Here is a 27,072-nt window from a genome sequence, read left to right as displayed (position 1 = left end):
TCACAGCTCGATATTTCCTGCATACAAGGTAATCAGCAGGATAGCAGTAAATCCTGTGAGCAAACCAGCATTCTGAATGAGGAAGAACGTCAGATCCGTCTTTCTTCCCGTCACTTTCTCCCGCAGCATATCATTCATCTCTGGGAACTGAAAAAAGGGATATTTTTAGGTAAGTATTGCCATCTCGTGGTAGCATGCCTTAATTTAAGGCATTGAGAACTGAACTGTATTTCTACTTCAGACTGAATATTAAAACTAACAGGGGGTGAAGGCAGTCACAGGAAAATATCACCCTAATTACCCTGAAAAACCACTCCACCAAGGATGGTAAGATAAAATGGTGTTTTGTTCCTCTCTACTGTGGCTTCATCTGGCTGTGTCTCATGCAAATTTTCCCTTTTTGATTTTAGGAGCCTCCTAGGTTCCAATTGTTGGTCCATGTGCTGCTAGGAGCAGCTGCCCTTGTATTGCTAAATGTTTTGTTTCTTCCTTAACTGCTAAAAAGAGAAATCCTTGTTTGGGAAACAGAAGATTAGGATTCTTCTGCTTCATCTAAAGGAAAATGAAGTGAAAATGAAAACACAGGCAACCCCTCAGAAATCAGAAATCTTTCACATGTGGAAGGTCTGGTGGGCTCGCCAGTCAAGCAAGGAAGAAGAGGAAGACTACTGGTGTGAAACTGATGGTAACAGATGCAATATGACATTACAGTGCCATGAAGGGATTCTTCATTCCATAATGTACATCTCAATGGTTAACACAAGAGCAAAGGGTGACTGATTGGCTGCTAACTGCAGAAACAAAGATACTGCCTCTGGAGCTAGTGGAGGTGATGGCAGAAGAGCACAGGTATGAAGCTCCCTGCATGAGATGATTCAGGATATGTGTTTGCTGCAGGCAAAGTCAACTACAGTGGCTTTTGAGAAATAAGCCTTAAAGTATTCTCCTGTTCTGCTGAGAATAGTATAACCAGAATACAATGAAGACAGTTTATTTCAGTCCTAGTCAGGAAGTCTTCAGGCTGGGTAACTCCAAAACTGTATCTTTCTTCAATCTCACAATACAAAAACAGCTCTTGAAGGTACTGCAATTCTTGAAGAACAGGCTAAGGTTAGCGGGAAGAGCCCAAAGTTTCCCAGAAATGGTTCCAGAGCTCCGTCACACTCTTGCACAACAGGGCAAAACCAGATTAACTTCATGCCATACAGCAAGGCTCATCTGTGCACACACCTCAGCATACATTCCCACCTGCCCACAGCCTCCCCACTCAGCGATCCTACTGGCAGAGGTTGGACTATGCCAATACTGGCAGAAAAAAGAACAGCAAAAAGAAAAGGAGGAAAGCATGACATTCCAGTTAATCCTACCTGCTTCTGGACAAGCAAACCAGAAGTGTGTGAAAATCGTAAGAAAGTGGAAAGCCAGATCTTTGTACAAAGCACTTCAATACCCTATTTCAGACTTTTCAGGGGGAAGAAAAATTCAGATAGGTAACTGATATAATCCAAAAACCTATAAAAAGAAAGAGAGGAGGGTACAGGGAGAGAGACAGATAGAGGGGAACAGAGAGAACAGAACAACAGATACAAAGAAAAGAATGTTACCTACTTTGATGGATTTAATAACAAACTTGAGTCACTATAAATTTATGCCATGAATTTTACACATCAGAGTTCAGTGCATTATTATTCATTATATGAGTGAAGCTAAACAAAAAGCATTAACAATTAAGGTACACAAGCTTATGAAATAAACTATTTACATTGTTTATAACTCTAACAACACATTAAATCCTATACTGTTACCTAAACTATAACAGTATTTAATGAAATAGTCACTATAAATATATGACAGTTCCTAAATGCACATGGAACCAAACTGGGGTCTCAAATCTTTTCAGATTTGGGCCTCACTCTTTCAGTTCTGCACTCAAATGGATTCTCATGTGGCAGATGCAAACACCTTTACAGCTGTTGCACCTGTTCTTACAACACTGACTTAAACATAATAAAACTTAAAACTCTTGAAAGATCCCTCTGGTTTTGAGACAAAACATCATCGTAAGAGGAAACTATGGAATATTGCTAAGTGCCTCTGAATCCAATGTCTAAGTATGATCTGAGTTTTAGCACAATTTCTTTTCCTTATATCTTCTAGCACTTTGAAAAAAAAATGGTAAACAGACTATTTTGAATAGAACTCAGCAAAATTTTTTGTCCGAACCATGAAAATGAGGCTGGCACTCTTTGGTTTAAATCAGGACAGAATTTAAATCATCACTGTGGTTACACAACACCTTTCATTCAACTCAAAACTTAATATTTAACTTTATTTTGTTTACCTTTTCCTTCACAACATGCTTTAAATAGACAAACAAACATTTTAAAATAATAAGGTGAAATAATGCAACACTTTAAAATGCTGAAACAAAGAGTTTATACACTTTTTACTCTTTGATTAAACCAGGCCAAATTCATGAAAGGCTTGTCTCTGTCTAAAACTCCTTTTCAATAATCACATCATGAAGTGAAAAGCTTCAGTGTTTCATGAACAAACATAACTTTTTATGGATAGGTGAGGCTTTATGAAATCTCACCTATCAGTAACAATAATTATCTGTGCACCTCCATTAAGGGTTTAAGTTATGATATTCTATCATCATTATGATCATCATCATTATTATTATTATCATTATTATTATTATTGTTAATCACTGGTAGGAGAAGGAGAAAATTCTGCTGGAGAGACTTAGCGAAGTATACGTTTTTTTTGCAGAGAAATAAATAACTGAAAACGAAATTATATCTCACCATGTCTGCCAGAGAAATGTACAGGAACATTCCACCGGCTATAGCAAAGATGATGTTAGGAGCAAAGTTGTTGCCTACTAATATTCCAAAGGCCAACCCAATGTAACAAGAACATGCAGACAGGAAATTGAAAAACAGAGCCTGCCGAGTACTCATTCCTGCATTAAGCAAGATGACAAAATCCCCTAAAAGAATAAAAAAAGAGAAAACCATATTCAGAAAATGATATTGTGGTTATTCTGATGTCAAAAGTAGTCTGAAGACATTATTTGTATACACATAACCCTGTGTTGTTTTTCTTCAGTCAAATAGGTGATGAGGATTTCCCTTCAATACTAAGGAAACCGGAATATTCTAAATAAATAGTGATGCAAGACTGAGCTAAGAGCACAGGAACACACAACTACCTATGATGATTTCTGGGTTTAAAATTAATTAATACAACACTGTATGAACCATATATAAACAGGATAATTAGTACCTGTCCAATATATGCTCCCAGCTCCCGCCCACCTGCACTTGGGAACTTCCTGTGCCAGATGTGTGTTTTGGTGCTTGGTAACTTTTTGATGAATATTTTTTCTATTAATTTGTCTAAACTTTCTTTCAGCCTCTGCCAACTTTCCGCCAACACAACCACCTACAACAGAGATTTCCACAGCAAACAACATGTGCAATGAAGTTCCTTACCCAGTTCATGAGGAAACTCTTCACACAAGATGGCAATGGAGGTACTGAGCCCTTGAAGCAGAGACAAAGTGAAAGAAGCCCCAATAGCCAAACCATCTATGAAATTATGTACAGCATCACTCAGGGTCACCATCCAAGCAATGGTCCCAATCTTTGACAGTGGACGCCCCTTAAGACACTTGCATAAGCTGCTTTGGGTGGCTCCTTCCTGAAAAAAAAAATAGAGTAAAACAATTACACAAATCACTGAATAAAGAAGTCAATGAATCATGCTTCTGTCTTTAAATGAATGCCAAGTATAAACTCAAGCATAATAAACTGCTGCATATAGAGACCCAATTGCTTTGTCCAATAAGCAAATGGCACAGCAGAAGCACCGAATGTTTTCTGTTTCAACAAGGTGGTGTGCACGAGCCAATCGCCCTTCTGACTGCGAAGTGTCACCTGGATGCCCTTTAGCTGAGACAGGAAGCAATTCAGGTCACAGTGGTCTGAATGTCTCTCTGGACTCTCTGTCAGACCTCTACATAAGCATGTACAGTTAGAAGGATCTAATCTCAGTGACTGGTAGCAACTGTATTTAAAACAACTGGCACCACATCATGGTCTCGGAGACATACTTAGCTACAACAGAAACAGAATTCTATCTGCATGATATATATGATGGGTCTATACTGTAGAACGTGTCTACAGTATAGACATATTCTGATATTCCATAAAGTTTATTTCTAATTTTGGGCAATGATAGTCAAGTGCAGCTATTCAAATTAGTTTCTACAAAGTGAATGTTTAATAAAAACAGCGGTGGCTAATTTTGACTGCACAATTAAAGGCTCAGAGCATGAAATCAACAGGCTAATATAAAACTGCAGTGCACATACCCTCCAGGGATCTCACTAATTCTCCCCAGAAGTGGAAGTAATTTATACATGTGGTGCCATGAAATAATGAAAAACCTGAACACATATAGAAGAACTGCCATTTTAACTGCGAGCACAAACTAAGCTCCCCTAAAAGTTCTTGGTCACCCATTTGATTAATTTCTATACACACATACTGTGTTTACAGAATATTTGCAAGCATTATAGTATTTCCCCCGTTAAAAAAAATTGCTTATATAGCATTAACTAGTGCTTACTTACTGGAATATATAAGCAGTAATATATATGCACATGTGCCTACAGACATACACAACACAGAATCACAGATTAGTTAAGGTTGCAAGAGACCACAGTGGCTCATCTGGTCCAACATCCCTCCTCAAGCACATGGCACAGGATTGCATCCAGGCAGTTCTTGGATGTCTCTAATGAGAAAGACTCCACAACCTCTGTGGGCAATCTGCTCGGTCACCTGCACAGTAAAGAAGTTCCTCCTCATGCTCAGGTGGAACTTTCTGTACATCAGTTTCTGCCTGTTGTCTCTTGTCCCATTGCTGGGCATCACTGAGCAGAGCCTGGCTCCAACCCCTTCACACCCTCCCTTCAGATACTCATAGACACTGATGAGTTTCCTCCTCTGTCATCTCTTCTCAAGGCTGAACAGACCCAGCTCCCTCAGCCTTTCCTCATAAGAGATGCTCCAGTCTCCTCTGGAGCCTTTGTGCCCTCTGCCAGGAGCTCCATGTCCCTCTTGTGCTGAGGAGCCCAGAACTGGACACAGCACTCCAGATGTGCCTCACCAGGGCTGGGCAGAGGGGCAGGATCACATCCCTCGACCAGCTGGCAATGCTCTTCCCAATGCACCCCAGGATGCCATTGGCCTTCGTGGCCACAAGGACACTGCTGGCTCATGGAAGGCTTGTTCTCCACCAGGACACTCAGGTCTTTCCCTGCAGAGCTGCTTCCCAGCAGATCAGCCCCCAGCCTGTGCTGGTGCCTGGGGTTATTCCTTCCCAGGTGCAGGACCCTGCAGTTGCCTTTGCTGGATTTCAGGAGGTTCTGCTCTGCCCATGTCTCCAACCTGTTGAGACCCTTCTGAAGGGCTGCACGGCACTGCGGGGTATTGGCCAGCCCTCACAGATTTGTGTCATCAGTGAACTGCTCAGGAGGCAAGTTCACCAAGTCCTTGATGAATAGGTTAAATAATAAAGGACCCAGTACTGAACCCTGAGGGACACCACTAGTGACAGGCCTCCAATTACACCCTGACCCACTGAGGTCTGCCATTCAGCCAGTTCTCAATAAACCTCACTGTCCACTCATCCATTCCACACTTCCTGAGTTTGCCTGTGAGGATGTGGTGAGAGACACTATCTAAACCACTGTTTAAGTTAAGGCAGGCAATATCCACTGCTCTCCCCTGAGCCACACACATCTCCATTTCTTGAAGTAGAAGGATATAGAGGAACATCTCCTTCTTCTTAGGAGAAGGCCAAAGAGTATTCCAACAAATTTTCTTTAGTTATTAAAAACAACATTGCAAACTGGTTCAGTTTTGCCATATGCAAATGCTACCAGGCAAAGAGATTTTTAACTTCAAGGAAATAAAATGATCGTAAGTCCTTGCAAAATCTTTAAAGACAGGGCTATAAGGACTGTCGCATGATTTGCTTACAGGCCTCTTATCTGATTACATTCTTGTATTTAGGAGCTGGCCTGGGGCAGGACAAAAGTTCAGGTCAGAAATTTCTGAGTCAGGTGCCTATTGCACTGCCTGGAACTCATAGATAATAAAGCCTTGGTTGAGTAGTGCCAAAACTGCCACAAAGCAGCCCCTATTCAGTCAAGGAAGTTCCGAAATTACACTTTTATGATGCAAAAATGAGCAATGGTGTCAAAAAGTCAGGAGTTTCCCTGGTGATTCAAACACATAGGTTTTAGATTTGTACTACACACTTACCTTTAGTTTTTTACCTCTCAACATTCCCTCTTACACAAGCAGTGCCAATCATTTTTTTGAGATTATTAATTTGTACCTGTACTATTTCTGTTTGAGACAGGATAATTTACAAGTAATAGATCTCTCTCTCAGTCCGTGAAGACAAGCTGAACCTCACTTTAAGAAAGAAGTATTACAAAGCAAGCCACCCAAAATACATGAGTATAAGAAAACCCAAATACAATTAGCAAAACTCTTCCACCAATTCATCCAGCTTCCTGAGGTAAAGATCTGTTGTTTATTTTTTTCTGTTCCCTGGTGACCATCTTTCAAGTAGACTACAAACTGGACGAAGCATTGTTTTGTAGATCATCCTGATTTCTGCCTAAAGCACATCATCTTTCTTGCACATGTTTCTAGCTTCACTGAAGAAAGGGAGTTTGATCTAATACACAAATTTTCTTTTTAAATAATTCACTCATTTTTTCCACCAAAAAGAAAATATAAAGTAATTGCAATTAATTCAGGGTACCAGTATTAATTTACTTCTAAAAATTACTTTATTGATTCAAACTTCCAAAATGAAGAAACCACTAGTTTATAAACTAGGATTCAGTTTATGAGGCACCTTTGTTTTCTTTCTATCTATCTATCTATCTATCTATCTATCTATCTATCTATCTATCTATCTATCGCAATCTGCCATTTACATTTACTGTGCTGCTCTGAAGTATCATAACTCTTATATGTAATCCATTTTAAATAATGTCTTGACAACTTTTCTAAATTATATAAAGTACAGTGAAATTGCCTTTCTGGATTTACATTATGAAGTTTACTAGATCATGTATCCACTAGAAATAGATGAATGAGTAATACATATTCTTCATGTTTAAGATAAAGCAGACTACTGACAAAATACCCTACAAACACATAGGATTCCAAAGCAAAAAATTAGCAATGTCTGTCTCCTCTGGACTATTTCCATTTTGTCATGGTAGTTTAGCATGCATTAAAAGAGTAGCCAGCTACGGAGCTCTGTAATACCCAGCTGGACTATCAGGTTTAATTTTTATTAATTATTAGTGCAGTTCTACATTATTTGTATCTCCATAGTTTATGGTAAACCAAAGACATCCTTGGTATTTATGCTCTTTTAAAAATAGGAGACTTTTAAAAAAGTAATGGCCTCTCCTTCATTCCCAAACTTAAGAAATTATACAGAGACACTCTTATTTCTTACAATATCTCAGATTACTATTTTACGATAACTCAGATTACTGTTGCCATTTCCAATGCATGCCTGAGTCCCTCAGATATGAACCAGACATGTCCGCTGGAAGAGCCCACAGGACCAAGAAGGAATCCTGACTGCCACCAGGCAACAAATAAAGGCATTGTAAGGTTTTGCTGTACAGCTCTAACAGTGTGCACTCAAGAACACAGATGTCTCAGCAATTTGTCTCTGAAATAACTTTCTTTCAAAGTTTCTGTTTTCAAGACATATTTCAATGCATAGTAGATACAAACTTTGAGTAGAGCACAAAGGTTTCCACAGTTGCACTTACTGCTGTAAGCGAAAACAGAAAGTAGGTGACTAATTAAACATTTACTCTGACAGTCAATTTCTTCTGGCATTGAAGGAAAGAATATAGCTGGATCCCCATGGCTGAAAACAGTTACCACACCTTTGCACAATCAGGCTTCAAATTTCCTTTTTAAAGCCTTCATTTTGATTTCTGACTACTCTCTATTTGCCCTCCTTAACAAGCTGTTGATTATGAGGACACATTAAAATTCTCTTGGGTACACACTAGCTTATGCCAAATGGTTTTGCCCTAAATAGTACATTCTTGTAAAGTTGAATGCATCCCGACCCTCCTGTCATTACCCTAACTGCCCCAAAGCACCACACTGGCCCTCCCCTGACCTGGCCCTTTGAACCTCACTGGAGGAGGACAAGAGCAATGATGGCTTTTTTGTTGCTACACAGTATCATAGAATGATTAGGTTGGACCTCTAAGGCCATCGAGTCCAACTTAACCTAATTAACCAAGTCCACCACTAATCCATATCCCTATGGAACACCTCTATGCACCTTTTAAACACCTCCAGACATGCTGATTCCACCACTTCCCCAGGGAATCTGTTCCAAGGCTTGACAACCCTTTCCGTGAAGAACTTTTTCCTAACATCCAATCTCAACCCCCCTAGCACAACCTGAGGCTGTTTCCTCTTGTCCTGTCACTTAATTTTGGAAGGAAGACACCAACCCCCAAGTGGTACAACCTCCTTTCAAACAGTTGCAGACAGTGATAAGGTCCCCCCAAGCCTCTTTACTCCAGGCTAAACAATCCCAGCTCCCTCAGCTGCTCCTCATAGGGCTCATGCTCCAACTCTTTCACCAGCTTTGTTGCCTACTTTGGACATGCTCCAGCACCTCAAGGTCTTTCTTGTAGTGAGGGATCCAAAACTGAACACAGGATTCAAGGTGCCGCCTCAGCAGTGCCACAGGGGAATGATTACTTCCCCAGTCCTGCTGGCTGCACTGGTTTTGTCTCTGCAGAGAGCAGAGGCTTCTTTTACTTGTTTTACAAATCTACACAATAAAACTTAGGGACACTCGTAATACTAATTCCCTCCTGCTGCCCATGTAATTTTAATAATTAAGTGCGTTTCTTCTAGTTTTTAAGACATTCAGTATCCACCACACTTCATGACATTTCTAGGGTAAGGACAAGTACAATTTCAGTGTTTTAAATTGTGTGCATCAAATGCCCTGTGAGCCTGCAGCATCAATGCAGAACTCCCAGATTTTAACCTGATTGTTAGAGACTGCCTCTGGCTTGCTCTCCTGCTTGCTCCTCTCTGCTCCCCACAACTTACTTAACTGGCTAATAAAAATGGATGGCAAACCAAAAATCTCTTCTATGGAAAAAGTCTTCCTTAAGACATCTAAAGTTTTTTACTATGTGTTTTTAATTTTTTTTTAATAAGGCACAGTACTGGTCCTCCTTGCACAATATTGCTCCTCTCTACACATGGAAAAAGACTAAAGAAGCACAAAACTTTCTCCTCCTACTTCCATTTTCTTCTCAGACAGAAGGAAGTTGTATTTGCAGTATGAAAACCAATACAACGAAACAAAGAGAACAAATCTGAAACATAATAATACTAAAACCAGGAGGAGTCGCTTGTGTCTCAACATATCACCTCTGTGATTCCCACAGAATCCAAATACACTGTGTTATCACAAGCAGTGCTCACAACATACAGCCTGAAAGTTACTGTGCTAGTTTTTCTCTTTAATCATTGATTCGTAGAGCCAGGCTCTCACACTTAACAGCTTTATGTATTCAGGAACAAATTACAGATCATTTTGTATGATCAACGTTATCACAACAGTAAAATACACCATTGTTCTTTAAGCAAAACAGTAACAACAACAAAACCAAAATTACCCCAAAGAAATACAAGTTCAAATCTGATTAGATACATCTCTCTGTCCAGCCCATTCCAGCACTGATATAACATAGCCCTTTCTGTTGGCTACAAATTGAGTGCATGATTCAGCTTTTTCAAGCTTGCCCCAAAGCTTGCCCTAGTATTTTTTTTCATAGGGTTCAACCAAATTATAAGTTGTAAGTCTACAAAAACTTAACAAAAGTAATAAAATTTCATATTAAATCTCCTCTTAGAAATGCTTATATAATTGGCAGGAAAAAAAAATAAATAGACACAATTTTCATACCTGTGCTGAGATCACACTGATGCTGTCAAAACCAAGATTTCCATTGCTCTCTATGACAGCTGAATTTGCATAACATGCGCCCCCATTGCTGGATGAGGGTAGTTTGGGTGAGTTAGTCTTATCCTGAGAATTATTCTCTTCTCCATTTTCAAAGTAGTTGTGGCCAGTCTAGGTGAAAAATAAACAAGTAGGTAGCTAATTAAAACAAAAGCAAAATAGCAATGTAAGAAAATAAAGACAAGAAGGAAAAGGTGGGTGGGAGATCATATTCATGCTGTCTTCCTTTCCACACCAAGTGATTGCTGAAATGAGCAGCAGTGAACATTTAATTTTTTTAATTAACTCCAAACACGTCTAAGTTCCTAACTTATCTCTTACTGTTAGCTAATCAGAAAACATGTGAGACTTTTCATTTCTATACCTTTATGTAGAACATCCCAAGCCATCCTGACCAAAAGTGATCAACATTTGCTGTATATTCATGGTTGCTTGTCAAATAGAGCTCATTAGCCTTCATCTGTTTACATAATTACAGAAAATTTTATTTTTTCTATTTCTAGCTATTGCACATGAGGGACAGTTGATAATCATAATTTTCAGTATCAGCAACACTTTAGCAACACTTTTCAGTATCAGCAACACTCAAGTGAACACACAGAAGACAAGGACTCTGACACAGGGGTAGAAAGCAGAACTCTAGACAAGGGGAGACAACTGCACTGTTCACTGAGCAGGTCTGTGTACCAGAGCTTGGGGTAACACAGAGCTGAAGTTACTGAACACCAGAGTCCGGCCCTATCAGCACAGCTGCACTTTGCAGATGACCAAGAAGGTGTTTTTGTCACACTGATTTCTCCTGCCCAAGGAGGAGCTCCATGGGCAGACTTCATTCTCCCCACCTCTTATATATTGCCCTGTTTTTCTGATGCATTTAGCTACCACAGCAACAACTTGGCTGGGGAGAGCAACTGGAATATATACCAAAGAGAGAAGACCACACTCACATCTGGATTCCATTCACAGAGCTGCTTGTAACTCTCTCAAAAAAGTGAGATTTCTTGCCCTATTCATATGGGTTTTAAACAGATATATCAGAATACACAGTAAGGCTGAATTCCTCAGTCAAAATAGGAAAAAAACCCACATTTTATCCATCTAGCAAGTATCTCACAAAATATGACCGGTACTTTAGGGCAAGGCTCAATCAGTTAGCGATAGGTTTCATTACCTTGTTATAGAGCTTTAGTATCACTTTAAGAATCCTTTCCACAAAGAAGAGAATATAGAATCCACCAAACACAGCAACAGCTTTCTCAACATAGTTATCTACTTTTGGATCAAATCCAAATGCCTAAGAGTGAAGAAAAAAGCAATGCAAATTAGTCTGTAATCTTAGTACGTTTCCAGAAAAACAAACACCACACTGCACAGATACCCTTCTATTACAAAAACTGTCTCTACACCAACCATTGGTTTCCATGAGCAGAAATTGTAAGAGAGTCTGATATCATTACAATTTTTGAACTTGGACAATATGTTAACAGTGTAGCCTATTAAAGTTCACTACAACTTTATCCAGACTATCTCTTTTTGTTTAGAGGCAGAATAGCCCTTGGTCCTTCCCAATGAGCAACAAGACATAGATCTTCAGAAACTAGCATGCAAACCTGTAATGGTTTATGTAATTATATTATCAAATAATATAATTATATATAGTAATTATATATATCATTATTATTATCAAATAATGATTCCCCTTGCTTACCTCTGGAATGAGCTGGAAAATTGCATTAGAAAAGAGAGTACCAATGGCTAAACCCACAAAGTAAGTTAAAACCTTGGGGAAATATGACTTCTTTAAGAGAGGAGTTAAAATCAATCCCAGAAGTGATGCCAAGTTAATGATAGACACAGCCAGGAACCCAAATCCCCAAACTGTGGGAAAAAAAAAGAGAAATACAAAATATTTTAGTATAACACCCACTTCCGTCTGCTCGTGATTTCTCTTAATTGCTAAATTGGTATGGAACTGGTAAAAGAGTCATTCTTTGGCTGAAATTACAACTCACAAATATAAAATTCTTAAAATGCATAGACAGTAAAGATGCATACCTGCAGAAAGGAAATATCTGAAAACACTTTCTGGGACAATCATATTAAAAATGGAAACCATGCTAGTAGAATATACAGGCTGGCCTAACTGCGGGTAATATAAATGAGGTCTCTCTACAGTCACTGAAGAGTAAAAATTAAGGCTTAGGCCAACAGTTCAAGCAGCTATAGCAAAGAGAAAAGACAAAACTTCTTACTAGTCCCAGCGTCAGATCCGATCAACATTTACTTTTAAGAAGCTCCATGATAAAAAGACTGTTGTCTTGGCTGTACCAGATATAAAAATCCTTCCTGAAAAAGGATGACTCCTTCAAGTCACCCTGAGGTGATATCTTAGTTCCTAACCCTCCTCCCTCCTCCTGTCATTCAAAGAAATTCTGCTGGCTGAAAATGCTGCCCATCACTGTTTTTCTACAGATGAGGTGATAGATATCTGATAGTTGAGATAATTACAATAGAGAAATGAAAGTGCATTTAAAAAGGGGTTCTAGGTTTAGAAACAAGGATATGTGATTTAGGTATGCAATGGCAAAAACCTTCCCTAAGAATCAGTAAATGCAGCAGGGTTCAGCATAATTTTGTTTCCCTCACCATAAGCATAATCTCAGATATTTAGTGTTCAGGCACCAGGACTTGCACAAATCTGTACCATAATTATTCTGGAGCCTGAATTATAGATTGGAGAGGTGTGGTGTGGTTGTTGCTGCTCGTAGGCACTCACAAAGTTGTGCCTCTATAGAGAACTTTTTTCCCTAGTGACATCTCAAATCCTATAAGTTGTACTAAAGAGGTGTACAAGAGCAGCCCAAGTAACACCACAGAACTAGTAATCCAAAGTAATCCAAACAGACAGAGAGTTTGTCTTTAAAAATTAACCACAAAAAATTATCAATGCCAACACAATATTGCCTCGAAGAGAACAGTTTCATATAATCCAGAAAGGTGTATCATTATAAGCTTGTATGTATGTGGGGAAGTCACCACAAATTCCTCTCTGCATAGCAGAAACTAACAGATCAGATTATGGTCTGATATTATTTCCTGGAACACAACCGGCAAACACACTAAGCTAAATTCCTCACCTGCAACTGGGATGCTCTACTTCGTACAGGGTCACAATGTTTTTATAAAATTCATTTCATATCATGTTAAGAACAGAAACCATTAGAAACATTCAAAGCATTTACAGATGTATCAACACTAATTACAACATTCATTTGCCAATTTTGAGAGAGCTACACAGAGAGAGGGAAAAACAACTAGATATGGGTAGATTCACTAAGCTACATAGATTAATTTTTATTAAACTAAATGGCAATTAAGATTGTAAGTATATTTTTGAAATCAAATCTATAATAAATGGGTTTCCAGTGTTATCATGAGTCAGAAAACACTAAGTTTGGGATTACTATAGACATATATTTGAGTATTTTTGTTTAGTGCATGGCCACCTACCCATATTCTGTACAAAAAATGTACAGTTTACACTGAGCTGAAAAAATTCCAAGACAACCAATGGTGCTAAAGTTCCTGCATTAAGGACTGTATTTCACAATATTATGTGCCTTAAAATGGTTTTATTCATTAGGACTCCATCCACACTAGTCTCTTCATAAGTCCATACATCTCAGAAAGCTGGGTAGCCTGACTTTATGTACCAGAGCAGGGTACTCAGATGCACCGCTAATTCTTCCCCTGAGACTGATGGCTCAGTCAATTTTCGCTAACTACTATTTTTCTTTCTGTCTTTAAACTGTAGCCCCAATAAAGAGAGAGGCAAGATACCCAAAAACACAAGAAATCCAAAAAACAGAACTGCAGGAGTGCAAGTAAGATGCTCTCCTTAGAACACGGCTGCTCAGCACAGCTCCTTGTACGAACAGGCAGGCTCAGGCCCTTCCTTAACCTTGTCCTAGGAGAAAGAGGAAGTAAGTGCATGAATACCTTTCTGAAGAAGTCAAGGAGAGGACACAGCAAGTGTTTGTCTTGGACATGACAAATGCCACTGGGCAGTTTCAGATGTTTGATATATTTCCATACACCTCCCTATTATCTTTCAAAGAAGCAAGCAAGGAGAGGAGCTGAGTGTGCCCAAATCCCAGGACAAAAGACATTAAAATATGTTGCCCTCCAACTTCTACTCTACTTTGGCATCACTTATTTTTTATTCAGAGTAGCTGCTCGTAAAGATCATTGGACTGGTTCCTTCTGCACGTCTTGTCCACCAGTATTTTGGAATACAGTGTATTATTAAGAGAGTGGGGGTCCCTGGGGAGAAAATTCACATAGGCGCAGCTGCAAACAGGCATGGAGGATTTTGCTCCATGGGCAGTAATTGAAATCATCTGGGCTCAATGCTACTGACAGACTCACTTTGTGATAGAGTGGGGGTGTATAAATCAACAGCTTCATTGGGCACTGGGCCTTTCTAGGAATCTCTGTTCAAACAGGTACCACTGTGTGTCACAGTGGTTTAAAATGCCCTAACCAGGGGCCTTGCAGATTTCTTGTACTGCAGCCAAGGGAGGGGCAGGGAGAAGACTGCCTTGTTTATCTGGCTATTGGACATTGCTTCTGAGCTGGACATTGCTTCTGAGCTGGCCAGATAAAAGAAAAGCAAGAGGGATGGTCTAAGTAGCTTGGGAGGTTAACTGTAGGTCAAGGATTCCATGTTCAACCTACTTAACCAGCACCCCCTCCCCCCCCCCCAAAAAAAAAAAAGAAAAAGAAAAAAAAAAAAGGAGAACAGACCCTACTCTCCAATGCAGATCTAATGGTCTTCTTGGTAATATGTGTCTCCATATCATAAAAGCAATCTAGAGCAGTCATGTTAAATTGGTGCCATGATTTCAGTGATTACTCAATCAGAATTCTAATCTTTCATTGACACAGCAAAACACAGCTATATTTTAGGAATGATCTCTAATTCTTATTAAAGATTATCACCTATATTAATCAGAGTGTTATTAATACTAGTATTTCAAAAGTTGCAAAAAGCACTTCTGTATCTCTTCTTATAAATACTGACATTAGGTGCTATTAATCCAACATCCTAACTTTTATCATTAATTCAGTGATTCCCTTGGAACAGTAAGTTCCTTTGGAATACTGACTTGTATTGTATCTGATCTTTTTTAGTGCAATAAGTGAATTCTTTAATCAGATAAATATTCCCTGTCCAATGCTTTTTAATGCACTGTGCAGTTCTGTGCACAATAAATATAAAAATAAGAGTGAGAAAAAGAGGAAGGGAGAAGATTAGGGCTAGTTAACCATGTAACAATCTTCCTCATGGAGGGGTCATCGCAGAAGATGACATGAAAACAGGAGTCAGAATTTGGAAAGAATGTGAGTATTTTTCCTCACTAAACAGTCACTGGCTTACCTGACAGTCCCCCTGCAAATAACCCCACTCAAATGTAGCCCACGTAATTCTAACTCTACCTGCTTCCATACATGCAGATTCCACCAAGTTTAATTTCCCATTGCAAACCACCTGCACAAACTTCCCTTCTGTACGCTCATCCTCTCTTCTATTAACCATCTATGAGTCCTTATGTTTCAAGGCACAAAGCATTATCCAAGCAAAACAAGTCAGAAAGACTCTTTCTTAAGTGGGCAAAATATTCCATAACTTTCTAGTCAGTTCTTTCACCTTTCTTACAGAATTTTAAGTAGATCACCATCAAGAGATACCAATTTTGTTCGGATAGTCTGCTAACCTAAAACAGCAGTTAATGCTCCCTCTTCGAAACCATATCTTCCCAAACAAGACACTCCTGTTATTTATAGATAAATGCTTACTGTTCCTCTAAGAAACCCCCACTCCAGTCACAGCATTCATGCAAGTAATAGTAACTAACCTTGCAAAGAATGTGGTTTAGATGCGTCCACAAAGCTTTCCTGATGATCGCATGGGTGAAAAATTAGCTGTTGCAAAACTGCAGGACATATCGTAGAGAAGCTGGAATTTGATATGTGACTGTCGTTCGGTATCCCATGCAAAGAAAAGACTTCTTCACCAGTCAAGCACTGAAATCAAAAGGGATTTTGACAACTTAACACATGAATGCAAACCAAACAATAAGACATACAGTGAGAAATCCAAGAATTACAACATGAAAGTACTGTAATGCATTTTCAGGGAAGTCTACACAATGTACATTGTGCATGAAAATACTGTGATTGCTTGATGTGAAGCAGGAATGATTCAAAGTACTTAAAGTTAGATAAATCACAAATCAATAAACCACCTTTTAAGAGACATTTGGAGATCTTTTGCCCTGAGAACTCGGACAGTTAAACCTCACAATATACTTGCAAAAATAACTTCAAAGTACTTAAAACTTAATGTAATTACAAAATAATTCAATTTAAGAGCAGACTAGATACAGTTAAAATCTCAGCAACAGAATATGCCAGAAAACAGCTGGTAATTCAGGGCGAGCTTATTCATGTAAGTGACCACTTGTACTTTACAACAACACTTCTTATTTATCTCCCCAAATTAACTTCTTAAAAATGGTCTAAAGCCAAACATTTTTCATTCATCTTACAGCAGTAACTCTTAAGGGCAAACATTGTCTTGTAAAACCACGAGATAAACTCCTGTTTGGGATCTTCACTTTGCCTTTAGCTTGACATAACAGCTGACTGATGGGTCAATAATAAATGTACTTGGCAGTGCTAAACCAGGCCAGGGGCAAGGCAAGGCTAGTTCCTCTGTTTGTCATTTTCAACCAAAAAGACAAAATAAAAACCACAAAGTATTATAAAAGATACATCTACAGAAAAAATTGAGTGTTTTAATGTAAAATGTTCCAAACTGCTGAAATCTTTCATCTAACACTTTCTGTTCATTTACATTATTTCCTACAATGATAAGGGATAGTGTTATTTTTTTGGATGTACACAATAGTTTCGTGCAGTTATTGCTGCACAACAAAAACATACCAGGATTAAGTCTCAAGACCAAAAAAATCAAATGTTTTCTTCCATTTGAGACATCAATTCCAGCATAACCCTCCCTGTAGCAAGTCTCAGTATGATTTCAAGCAGAGAGCACTGGAAGCCTTAGCAAAATAAACACGAATGGTCACTCCCTGCTCTTCTCAGTTTTGCCAGCCTTCAGATTACACAGCACGTCTCCAATAATTCAACATTATTATTTATAAGGCAATTAACTCCGATAGATAAGCCAGAGCAATTGCAAGGCATTTATTTCATCAGAGCTGCTTCCACTCCTGTTAATAAATATTTTTGTTACTCTCCAAAAGGTGAAAGGCATGCACTCATCACCAGAATGTGACTTTGATTTGCTTAGAGGAAGAGAATATGCAGGCCAATGACTTTAGCTAAATTACATCTAGGATGTTTCTGTCCTTCCTCGTTAACTCTGCCAATCTAGTAGAGTACTCCAGCACATGCTTGAATTTAAACCTAAGTGCAAATTTTGTTAATGCCATGAGACCCTAAGGACTCAAATATACAGAAGCAAAGAGCATATAATTTCATCTTTCAATGTCAATGTTTTCAATGCTAATGTCAAAGGGGTATCACGCATAAAATAAATAGAGCTTATAAAAGAAGGTGTTTTTTTGCTTTAAAACATGTTGCTCCATTTAACCAACATGAAAGTAGTGAATAAAAAAATAATCACTGAAGATACAGTCTTTAACAGGCCAATACACAAACCACTGGAGCTTTCTAAACTGGCTATGTGTCTAATAATTTTACTGTTAAGTCTGCATTTTGGAATAATACGAAATATATGGCTAATATGCCCACAGCAAAACAACGGGAGGGTAGTTGTGGTCTACAGGAATAGTTCCTGTATGGTGCTTATTTACCAGCTCATGGAGCCATTTCTGGACAAGTGGTCAGAAAAATGAGCCAGTAAGAGCTGAGAATTTACAACATAACTATCTCTGAAATAAATCACCTTTAACTATTTCATTCCTAAGGTACAAAATAGAATACTAGCATTTTAAAATACCAATACATTAGTTTTAACATTCATTCACAAAAATCCAAAGATGTTGTAGGTAGGAAAACAGATAATGGAGAGAAACTAAATGAGACACAGCATAAATTAATATACCTGACAATTGTAACTTTGCCTACACACAAATACAGAGGTGAGAAATACCATGATAGAAGAGCTCTTCCATGTGAAATTGAGAAACAGCATTGTATTTAATTACTATTATTATTTTGATCAGGGACAAACCCAGAGGATAATGATTCTTATAAATGATTCATTGTTATAAGTCACCTCATACTCCCAGTAAACTCCTACATACAACCAAGAGCTAAAAAGCAAGCTTGCATGAGTTCACCAGCACAATTAAAGGATTAATTAAATTATTGAATTTTTTAGAAGCCTTGGACTGGAGCAAGGCATGTTTTGCACGCTGCAAAACTCTGCATTTATCTTTTCAGGATAAATAAATACATTAACACAGCCACACTGCTGTAAAAACATAAGATATTTACTTTGTAAGACTGATGAACCATCTCATCAGAGAGAAAATTTAGCTTCATGGAACAGGGGACTGAAAATGATGTCCTGACTCACCAAACCTGCTGTTGTGTCTGTCCCCTGCTGTACAGCAAGACCTTATCACAGTGATAAGGTGAGAGGATTTCCTGTAATGTGACTGTCGCCAAGTGTTTAGTAAACAATTGCAAAAAATATATAACAAAACTGATCATCCCTGAACTGTTAAAAAGTAACTTTAAAAATGTTTTCATCAAAACTGAGGAGGAGCTTAATCATAGATTTTACACAGTTACAGAACACCGAGACTTAGAAAAAATTAAACTATCAACTAGGTTATTCAAACAGATGTTTACTTTTACCCTGGTAAGGACTCTCCCAAAAATAATCAAACAATATGGGATTCCTCTAGCTGGAGAAATTAGCAAAAAATGCTACAGTAATAACTACCTTTTAAAGGCATCAGTCTGTTCTGTGATCTTCTGCTGTGTTCTTATCGTTGCCCTACCTCTTTTATCTGTAGCATTCCACATGTAAAGCACTAAAATACTGAACAGCATCCTGCACTGCGCCCAGCCCACCCCGGGCCAAGCAGTGGGTCGCACAGTAGCAACAGCAAACAACAAATGCAGTGAATGCCTCTTTAATAGGCTTTTATTTCCCTGCCTAATTTTTTTTAACTTAGTCTGAGCATGGATAAGGCAAAATAGAGACATACAGCTCTGCCTTCCTCAACTTATTTGCAAGAAATGAAAGCATCTAATGCTGATGTGGTAACACCTTTGTGTCACTTAGGACAGGTAAAAACTGGATGATGAAGATGATCATTCCTTCAAGAAGCAGCACTCCATGAGAAAGAGTCAGATGGAACTGTTCAAATGCACTAATGTGCTTTAGGGATTTCACACACCCCAGGATATGTGCAAGGCAGCTGTCCATGCTGGGAGCTGAGAACTGTCCACAAATACTGAAATTTACTGTAAATATTGTAGAAATAAGACACTTAGAGGGTACAACAACTACGTCTATTTAGCATCTCACTGGCCAGGCAAAACCAGGTCATGATGTTGGATCAAGACCCTAACTCTGTCATTCTTGTCTCCATTCTTTCAAAAGGACAAGTTGTAACTAGTGAAAAACTACCAAAAAAATCCTCAAATCAAAGAATATACTTGCCTGGTTCTAGTCTAGCTACTAAACGTACTAAACTTTTGACTCATCCTGAGATAAAAAATAATTATATCTGATTACAAATATTAATAAAAAATGAATTTAATTTTGTCAAAATGTTTTGTTTAAAAAACAAAATGCATCACATTAAAACACAGTATTCAGGTATTCCATCTAGACTGGCATAAATACAGATTTAGGAAAGCCAAAGAAGGAAATGGGAGCATGATTTTAGCACCTACCAATTACATCAAAGCATTAAAAAAAGGTGACATTAACAAGCCTTCTTTCCAATGCCCATTTACCTTTTTTGACCAAAAATTCTGAGCATGTCATTTAGTCCTTTGCCACACACATGCATGGCTGCCATACTACAATGAATTCAGTGACAGAAGATAAGTATGGTTTCATGGTTTTTAAATCTTGCTAATAATGTAAAATACAGAACAAATAGCAAGCCATCATCTCTATTAGACTACAATTGCTAATTTTAACCCTATTAGTATGACTAAAATGTGTGGCAATTCCACAGTAAAATGTGAAAAAATCAGCACTGCTCAGTATTTGTGCTTGCTCAATTAGCACTTATTTCTCTGACAAGGAATCTTAGCTTACATATTAAGAAAAGGTGATGACAGAAAAATTGAAAAGAAAATATAAACACAAAATAAAAATAATTATAAAAGTGCATGATTAAAGCAATAAGAGACCAAAAGCAGAAGAAATTTGAGATAGTTACATCCAAAATTCAAAAAGGGCGCTCAAAAAATCCAGGCTTTTTCTTCTACATTGAAAAAATTAGCATCTTTACTGACATCATGGGACACAAGTTACCACAAACACCTACACAAGTATACACACAAACACTATCACCAACAAATTAAATAATTTTTTAATTCTCCCTTTTCAAGTCAACCTGGTATCAAAGGAAAACAGAAATAAATCAATCTTCTTTTGGCTTATACACCCAGACTTTTAATCTTTAATAAAAAGGATGAGCTTCTTGTGGATCTTTTCATGAGATTAATAGGCTTACCAAAATAGTTGTGAATGAGACATTAAAACTAAACACTAGTACTGGGATAACATTACAGAGACTGTTCCTTCCTGCCAGGTGCTATATTACCTGTCCCTTGCAGACCAGCTCTCCACTAAAAATTCCTTCAGGCTTGGAATGAGGGACTCTCTGAAGAGCAGGGTATGTTATCTTGATTGGAAGAAAAGCCTGGGAGTCATCCCACTAGGTCTGGACACAGAAGTTAAGAACTGGAAGCCTAAGATAAACCTTCTGCCCTCCTACAGTCAGGCACTTAATGCAGCCTGAATGGATTCAGATGTCTTGAGGAAGACCTGAATCACTTTCCAGAGGTATTCACTTTCCTCTGTTGAGAATCAGTAGAGCTTAGGCCTCTGATGCCTTCCAACATCCAAACTTGCATTAGGCCACTTCATGTCTTCTGTCATAACCAGCAGATGCTGAATTATCAACTTGTAAGCACAAAGACTCAGTGTTTAAAAACACAAGATTGAAGTGGTGTGAGTCTGCATTTGCATGTGCCATCTGCCTAAAGTCATGGACATACCTGACATCCATGAGAGATCAAAACGCACTTGCTTTAATGGCTCAAGCTGATGGAGAAGCCATAAGGCCAATTTTAAGAAAGAATGCAACTAATTCAGCAAAAAAAGCAGTTTTCATTTCGAAAATCATTTCAGTATTATACCTTAGATATAATTCAACATGAACATAATTAGAACACACCTGTAAAAGAATTGTTTCAGTTAAACTTCAAGTTACTTATGAGAAACATGCATTCATAGTAATAAGAGAATTACTATTTTTCCCCTTCAGTAGCCTGCGTACGAGAGCTACGTGCTTTTGCAGACAGAAAACCTGAAGGACTGAAGAATCTACTCATTTCTATGCCCTTTTAAAGAAAGCTGCTTTTCATAGACATACTCAACACTGCAAACTAGTAGTTAGCATGTGTGGCTGAGAATGTTTATATTTGTAACACACTGAGTTGGAACAGTGACCAGTTTGTGAGATTTGAAAGCTGCGACTCCTGCAAACATTGCTATGCTTATACTGAATACTACATTGATTTCAGGGCAATTAAGTCCCAATTAAACCTTTCTAAAACAAAGAGAGCTTATTCAAGGTTTGTCTCCTTCACAGAAAAAGCAAAAGAGCTTTTAATTCCATGTTAAAAAACAACTCTCAAGGTCCCTAGAGCCATCCTTCTTCTGTTTCTCAGGGAGTGGAATCAAACCAGAGAAAACAGCCATTCTGCTTTCCTTTAATTTTTGTGACAAACTTTGTGCCTCTGATTTCTGAGCATATAGAAATCGCCACCAATCTCAAGGAAACAAATTCCTTCAAGGAAACACATTCAGTCCAGGACGGTCCAGGTAAGTGAAATTACACATATTTTAAAAGTACCAGAGAGATCTGAGTTTCTTATGGTGACATTAAACAGAGTACAAGTGTTTTAAAGAGAAGTAATATTCCAGTGATATCCAGACAGTTTAAAAAGCTTTTGGTAGATTAATCGATAGGTGTACACTTTGCACTCAACTTAGGAAAAGATGTAAAAATGTCTGAAAAAGTTTCTTACACAAGCAGACCTGTTTGTATAATCGAGTTTTTGTTGTCTCATGACAACTGTATTTCAACCGTTCCTGAAGACTTGTTTATCCAGCTCTCGAGGGAAACACTCATACACTCCGTGCTGTCGGACAGATGCTATTTAATCGCGAAAAGAGAGAGTTTAAGAGCCGAGCAACGAGGACGGAGAGCCAATCCCGGGGCAGCCCGCGCCGCAGCAGCTCCCTGAGGCACGGCAGCTTCTCCCGCACCTCAAGCTGCCCTCACCGCCGCGCCGGTACCTCTGCCCGCAACCCGAGCCCCGAGCGCCAGCAGACATTTGCTCCCTCCCTCCTTCCCTCCCTCCTTCCCGGCTTCACCGTGAGGAAACACGAGGGCGGCGAGACTTAAGACACCACGGAGCTGCCCAGCCGGCCCGGCGCGCTGGCTCCAGCCCGGCCGTGGCGGTGCCGGTACCTGGTTGTGGTGCAGGTGGGCGAGCGGCAGCGCCGAGCCCAGGGCGGGCGCGGCGCCCAGGCGCTGCAGCAGCGCGGAGAGCTGCCCGGCCGACAGGCTGTGGTTGGCCCCGAAGACGCGCAGCACATCGTCGGCGAAGCTCGTCGAGTTGTCCGGCCCCGGCAGCTGCTTCTCCATCCCGGCGGGACGCGGCGAGTGTGGCGGATGGCGCAGCCCCGCCGCGCCGCCCTCGCCCCTGCCCACGGGCTCCGCGGGGCGGGAGCGGGGCCCGCCCGCTCGGCCCCTCCCCGGGGGGCGTACTGGGGACGCGGGGCGGGCGGCGACGCCGCGGAGCTCCCGGCGGGGCGCGGAGCCGCCGCTCGGTCCCCGCCGCGCTGTCGGGCCAGGCCGCTGACGGAGCGCCCGCGGAGCCCCGCCGCCCGGGGGCTGAGGGCAGCCGCGGGCTCCCCGCCACCCTGTGTCACCACAGAAGGTGGCGCGGGGCCGTCCGAGATCGGCCCACGCGCGGGCAGCTGGGGAGGATGCGAAAGTCCCGGTTGCCACCAGCCCCGGCCCAGGGCCAAGAGTCACACAACCATCAGGGTCATGGCCCCGCTGCCGTTCCCAGACACAGCCCCAGCTTGCCCGTCTGCCCCTCACCCAGCCGCCCTGACCCTCTGCATGAAGGCAGAAGGGATAACGCAGGCCAAGGTCCAGGCCCAGCCAGGCACACAGGTACGGCCCCGCCGTACACACCTCACCAACACTATCTCCCGAGCCCAGGCTCCTGGACCTTGGAATGAGTCCTTCGGTTGGCAGCCAGCTAGGAAACCTGCTTCTCACAGGCCCCCTCCCTCCCACAGGCTGAGGCACAGATTTGTGTCTAGTCTACCTTTTTAGGCAGGATTAATGCACAAAAAACCATGTGATTTCATTTTACGCTTTTTAACAAACAGAGAAAATTGTGACTGGTCACAGGTGTATTCCTGGGGGCTGTTGCTCAAGTGGTTTAGATAAAAATGCTCATGCTGCAGGACAGCAGCCCCAGCTTAGCAAAGATCTGTGCTGTTAAGTTATCCTGTAACTACCTTTTACAAAATTTCTTACATATTCATGTAGTGGACAGAGACAGTGTGTTTTCAAAGGGTTTGGGTTTGGTTTTTTTTAAGATTCTCATTTAGATCACTGTAGAACTACTCTGAATTACGTGAGGTGAGGCACAGTTCAAGATTCCAAATTTTCTGAAACCAGAATTTTGTACTGTCTGTGCCAAGTAGTAGCACTATGAAGGAGGCATGGCTAAAAAATATACTTCGTGAGCAGCAGAACTGATTTAGATAAATCCTTCATAAAAACTGCCACGCCACAATGTCAAAGCATCTAGCAGGGGAAAAACGTGCCAGAAGCATAACCTACAACTGGGCAGGGGGGAAGAAAATCTAGAGAGCTACAATAATATTAATTCTAATACTGAAAAACCTGTCACTGTTTCTGAATTAAAGCCTGAATCACTGATATAGTTTCACACTTCCATCTCACTTGGTTGGTGGCAGCTGAAACAGCCCCAGAACAACTCAGCTACGTGTTGTTCCAAATGTCCCTATCTGTACTGGTTCTACCACCAGCTGAGGCTGAAGATGCTCCACCCTACCCACTTCTCTATTTGTATGTGCATTTTGGCTCTCTTCCAGAGAAATCAACACAACATTCTCCTGCTGCTAAGGGAAGTGCAACATTCATTGGGCAGCAGCTATGTTATTAGCAAAACTGGCACCTCCTATAGTTTCTTCTTCAGTGTCTCTATAAACAGCTGTTACAGCTCTAGTAACAGTTGATTATTGCATTCATTCTGAAATTTTAAAATTATAGATTTTGAAAGTCCCTTATGACCAGCAGATGAATTCGAAGTAACTGCAACCTGGCTATAAGAGGTAAATCAAAGCAGGTTGCATCAAGATTTGTCAGTGCTCTGTTGTGAGAAGCCAAAGAGTTTATCTCAAAATTGATTATTTTAAGACATTTTTAGCAGAAATATAAAAGATCATTTAAATTTGTGTAATTAAACTCATATTTGCATTCATTCTTAGGCCTATATTGGCATAATGCTGAAAAGTTCAAGGAATTCCTGGGTAATTCCATTAAGATTTATTCTCTGTTGGCAATTCTTGGCAGAATGAAAATTTTGCTTTATTTCTGAGATGCAGCCAAATTTTTTGCTCAAGGAGTGATGCATTCATACAGCTCTAGTTTAAAAGAAATATGAAGTTTCTAAACCGTCTGTCACCGAGAAAGCCTGCAAGAACTAGCAGGGCACACTAACAGTAAGACAAGAGGTCGTGTACCTTTCAAACTGTATGCACAGCACTTGAAGAATAACTCCAGCTTTTGTGTACATTTTTGTAATGTACAGACCTAATCAGAAAGACAGATCTTTGTTATGTCAAGTCTGATAAATCTTAGGCAAACACTAACAGAGCCAAATTCTCCTTCTAAAACTGAAGGAACAATGTGTTTGTACAACTGCAAGCCAGGTATTGCCCGGCAGTACTTCACGGTCCTGATTCACTATTGTTTGGTTCCTGCTTTTCTTACACCTGTTGCTGTTACCACCACAAAGTGCCAGGGCCACAGATGGTGACTGGCAGTGGGTAAGATGACAAATTAATCAGCTTCCCCAATCTTATACAGGGCCAAAACCTCTCTGAGGTGGGTTTCTTGTAAGAAATTCACTGAAGCTGTAGCTAATCACATCAAAGCTAGCATGATTTGTAATCATACTTGTTATTTTCTTACCACAAAGTCAGAAAAACCCTGTTTGTTGTCATTCAAACTACTGAAAAAATCTATTTGAAAATAGAAATCATATTATTTACCTGCTGTCAATTGGCAGGTAAAATAGACACACCCACCCTTTGTACATTTTCACCTTTTTTCATTCAACTCTTATTTGAATAAAATATTTAAATAGGATTAAAAACTCACATCCTGTAACTAAACACCCTTGAATAAAATGGCATATAGCAGTGGATATTTTGGGGGAAGTACCCAGGTAGATAGGACTGAAACACTTTTTCACATATTTTCTCTAAACGATTCTCTTCGCTGGGGTGAGTGAATTCTCAGCAGGTCCATTTGTTCATTTTTAACTTGAGCAGAGAGACTCAAACTCTCAGAGCCACTATACTTTAACTTTCAAACTCACAGTCATGAATTACAGATGAACAGTATGCTAAGATAGATATCAATATTGCCAGCTCAGGAATCTTGCAGTTCTCCTCAGTTATATGCTCTTCTAAATACCAGAAGGAAATTCTGAGATCAGAGCTCTAGAAACACAGTCCAAGTGTACTGTGAATACTCAAAACCACCAAAGCCAAATACAAAACACTATTTGGCTTAAAATTCTTAACATATAAAAGCCTGAATCTCATTGATCTGCAGATCTTGATTCATTTTTGAAAGCTTGGATACATGGACTGGCACTAGAAAGGCATTCTTATAGACCATAGTAGAAAATTTTCTGAAGCTAGAGAATTAGAAGGGATCTTTACTTTGAGGCACAAAATACGTCGTACTGTACCACTTCCAAAGGAAAATGTGGGATCTCAACTTCCACAAAATAGTTTGACTCTGTCATTCAAATCATTTAATAGTCAATTACAAGTGACTGGGGCACAATATGGACCTCGAGGTACAAAAGGTATAATGGCATTGCTTTGGTAAATGAATCATAACCTGCTTCTTTTCTCAGGCTCCACTATGGGTATCATTTAGGTGCTGTTCACTACCATGACAAGCTTGGCTCCTACAAGGGGTTAACATTATGCAAGATATCAACTAGCAAGAGTTGTTACTTGTTCTACAACCTACACTAACCAGTTCATTAGCTCTTTCCGTGAAACTGTAAAATACACCATTTCTGACAAGAAACGTGATACATTTGCTCCTTAGGACTAATTATTGTTTTTTTGAAATCTTTGAAAACAAAACCTCTGTCATAAGATAATTATCGTAAATTCTTCACTGTTTACATTTTCCCTTATAGAGATATTTAAGGATCTTCAACCACAAGGATAAGAATTGTCTTTAATAGAGATATGCAGATGAAATTAACTTCAGGTCATAGCTGCTCATTAGAAAACTAAGCTTGTAAAATTCCACTGACACTTTAGAAAAT

The 27,072-nt window shown here is 39.6% G+C and overlaps 1 protein-coding gene across 1 annotated transcript; it reads right to left on the bottom strand.

Annotated features, from left to right (window-relative positions):
• Positions 1–23,093, bottom strand: SLC39A8 (solute carrier family 39 member 8; the record flags this gene model as incomplete). The annotated part of the gene is made up of 8 exons (XM_084204018.1): positions 1–147; positions 2,811–2,995; positions 3,501–3,708; positions 10,072–10,239; positions 11,300–11,422; positions 11,837–12,006; positions 16,047–16,215; positions 22,917–23,093. The coding sequence occupies 8 exons, from the start codon at positions 23,091–23,093 to the stop codon at positions 1–3; spliced, it is 1,347 nt and encodes a 448-aa protein (XP_084060144.1).
• Between the last annotated feature and the right edge of the window lie 3,979 nt (positions 23,094–27,072).

The sequence above is a fragment of the Fringilla coelebs genome, assembly GCF_963513975.1.
Source record: "Fringilla coelebs genome assembly, chromosome: 4".
Classification (NCBI taxonomy): Eukaryota; Metazoa; Chordata; class Aves; order Passeriformes; family Fringillidae; genus Fringilla; species Fringilla coelebs.
This window is presented reverse-complemented; position numbering and strand designations above follow the sequence as displayed.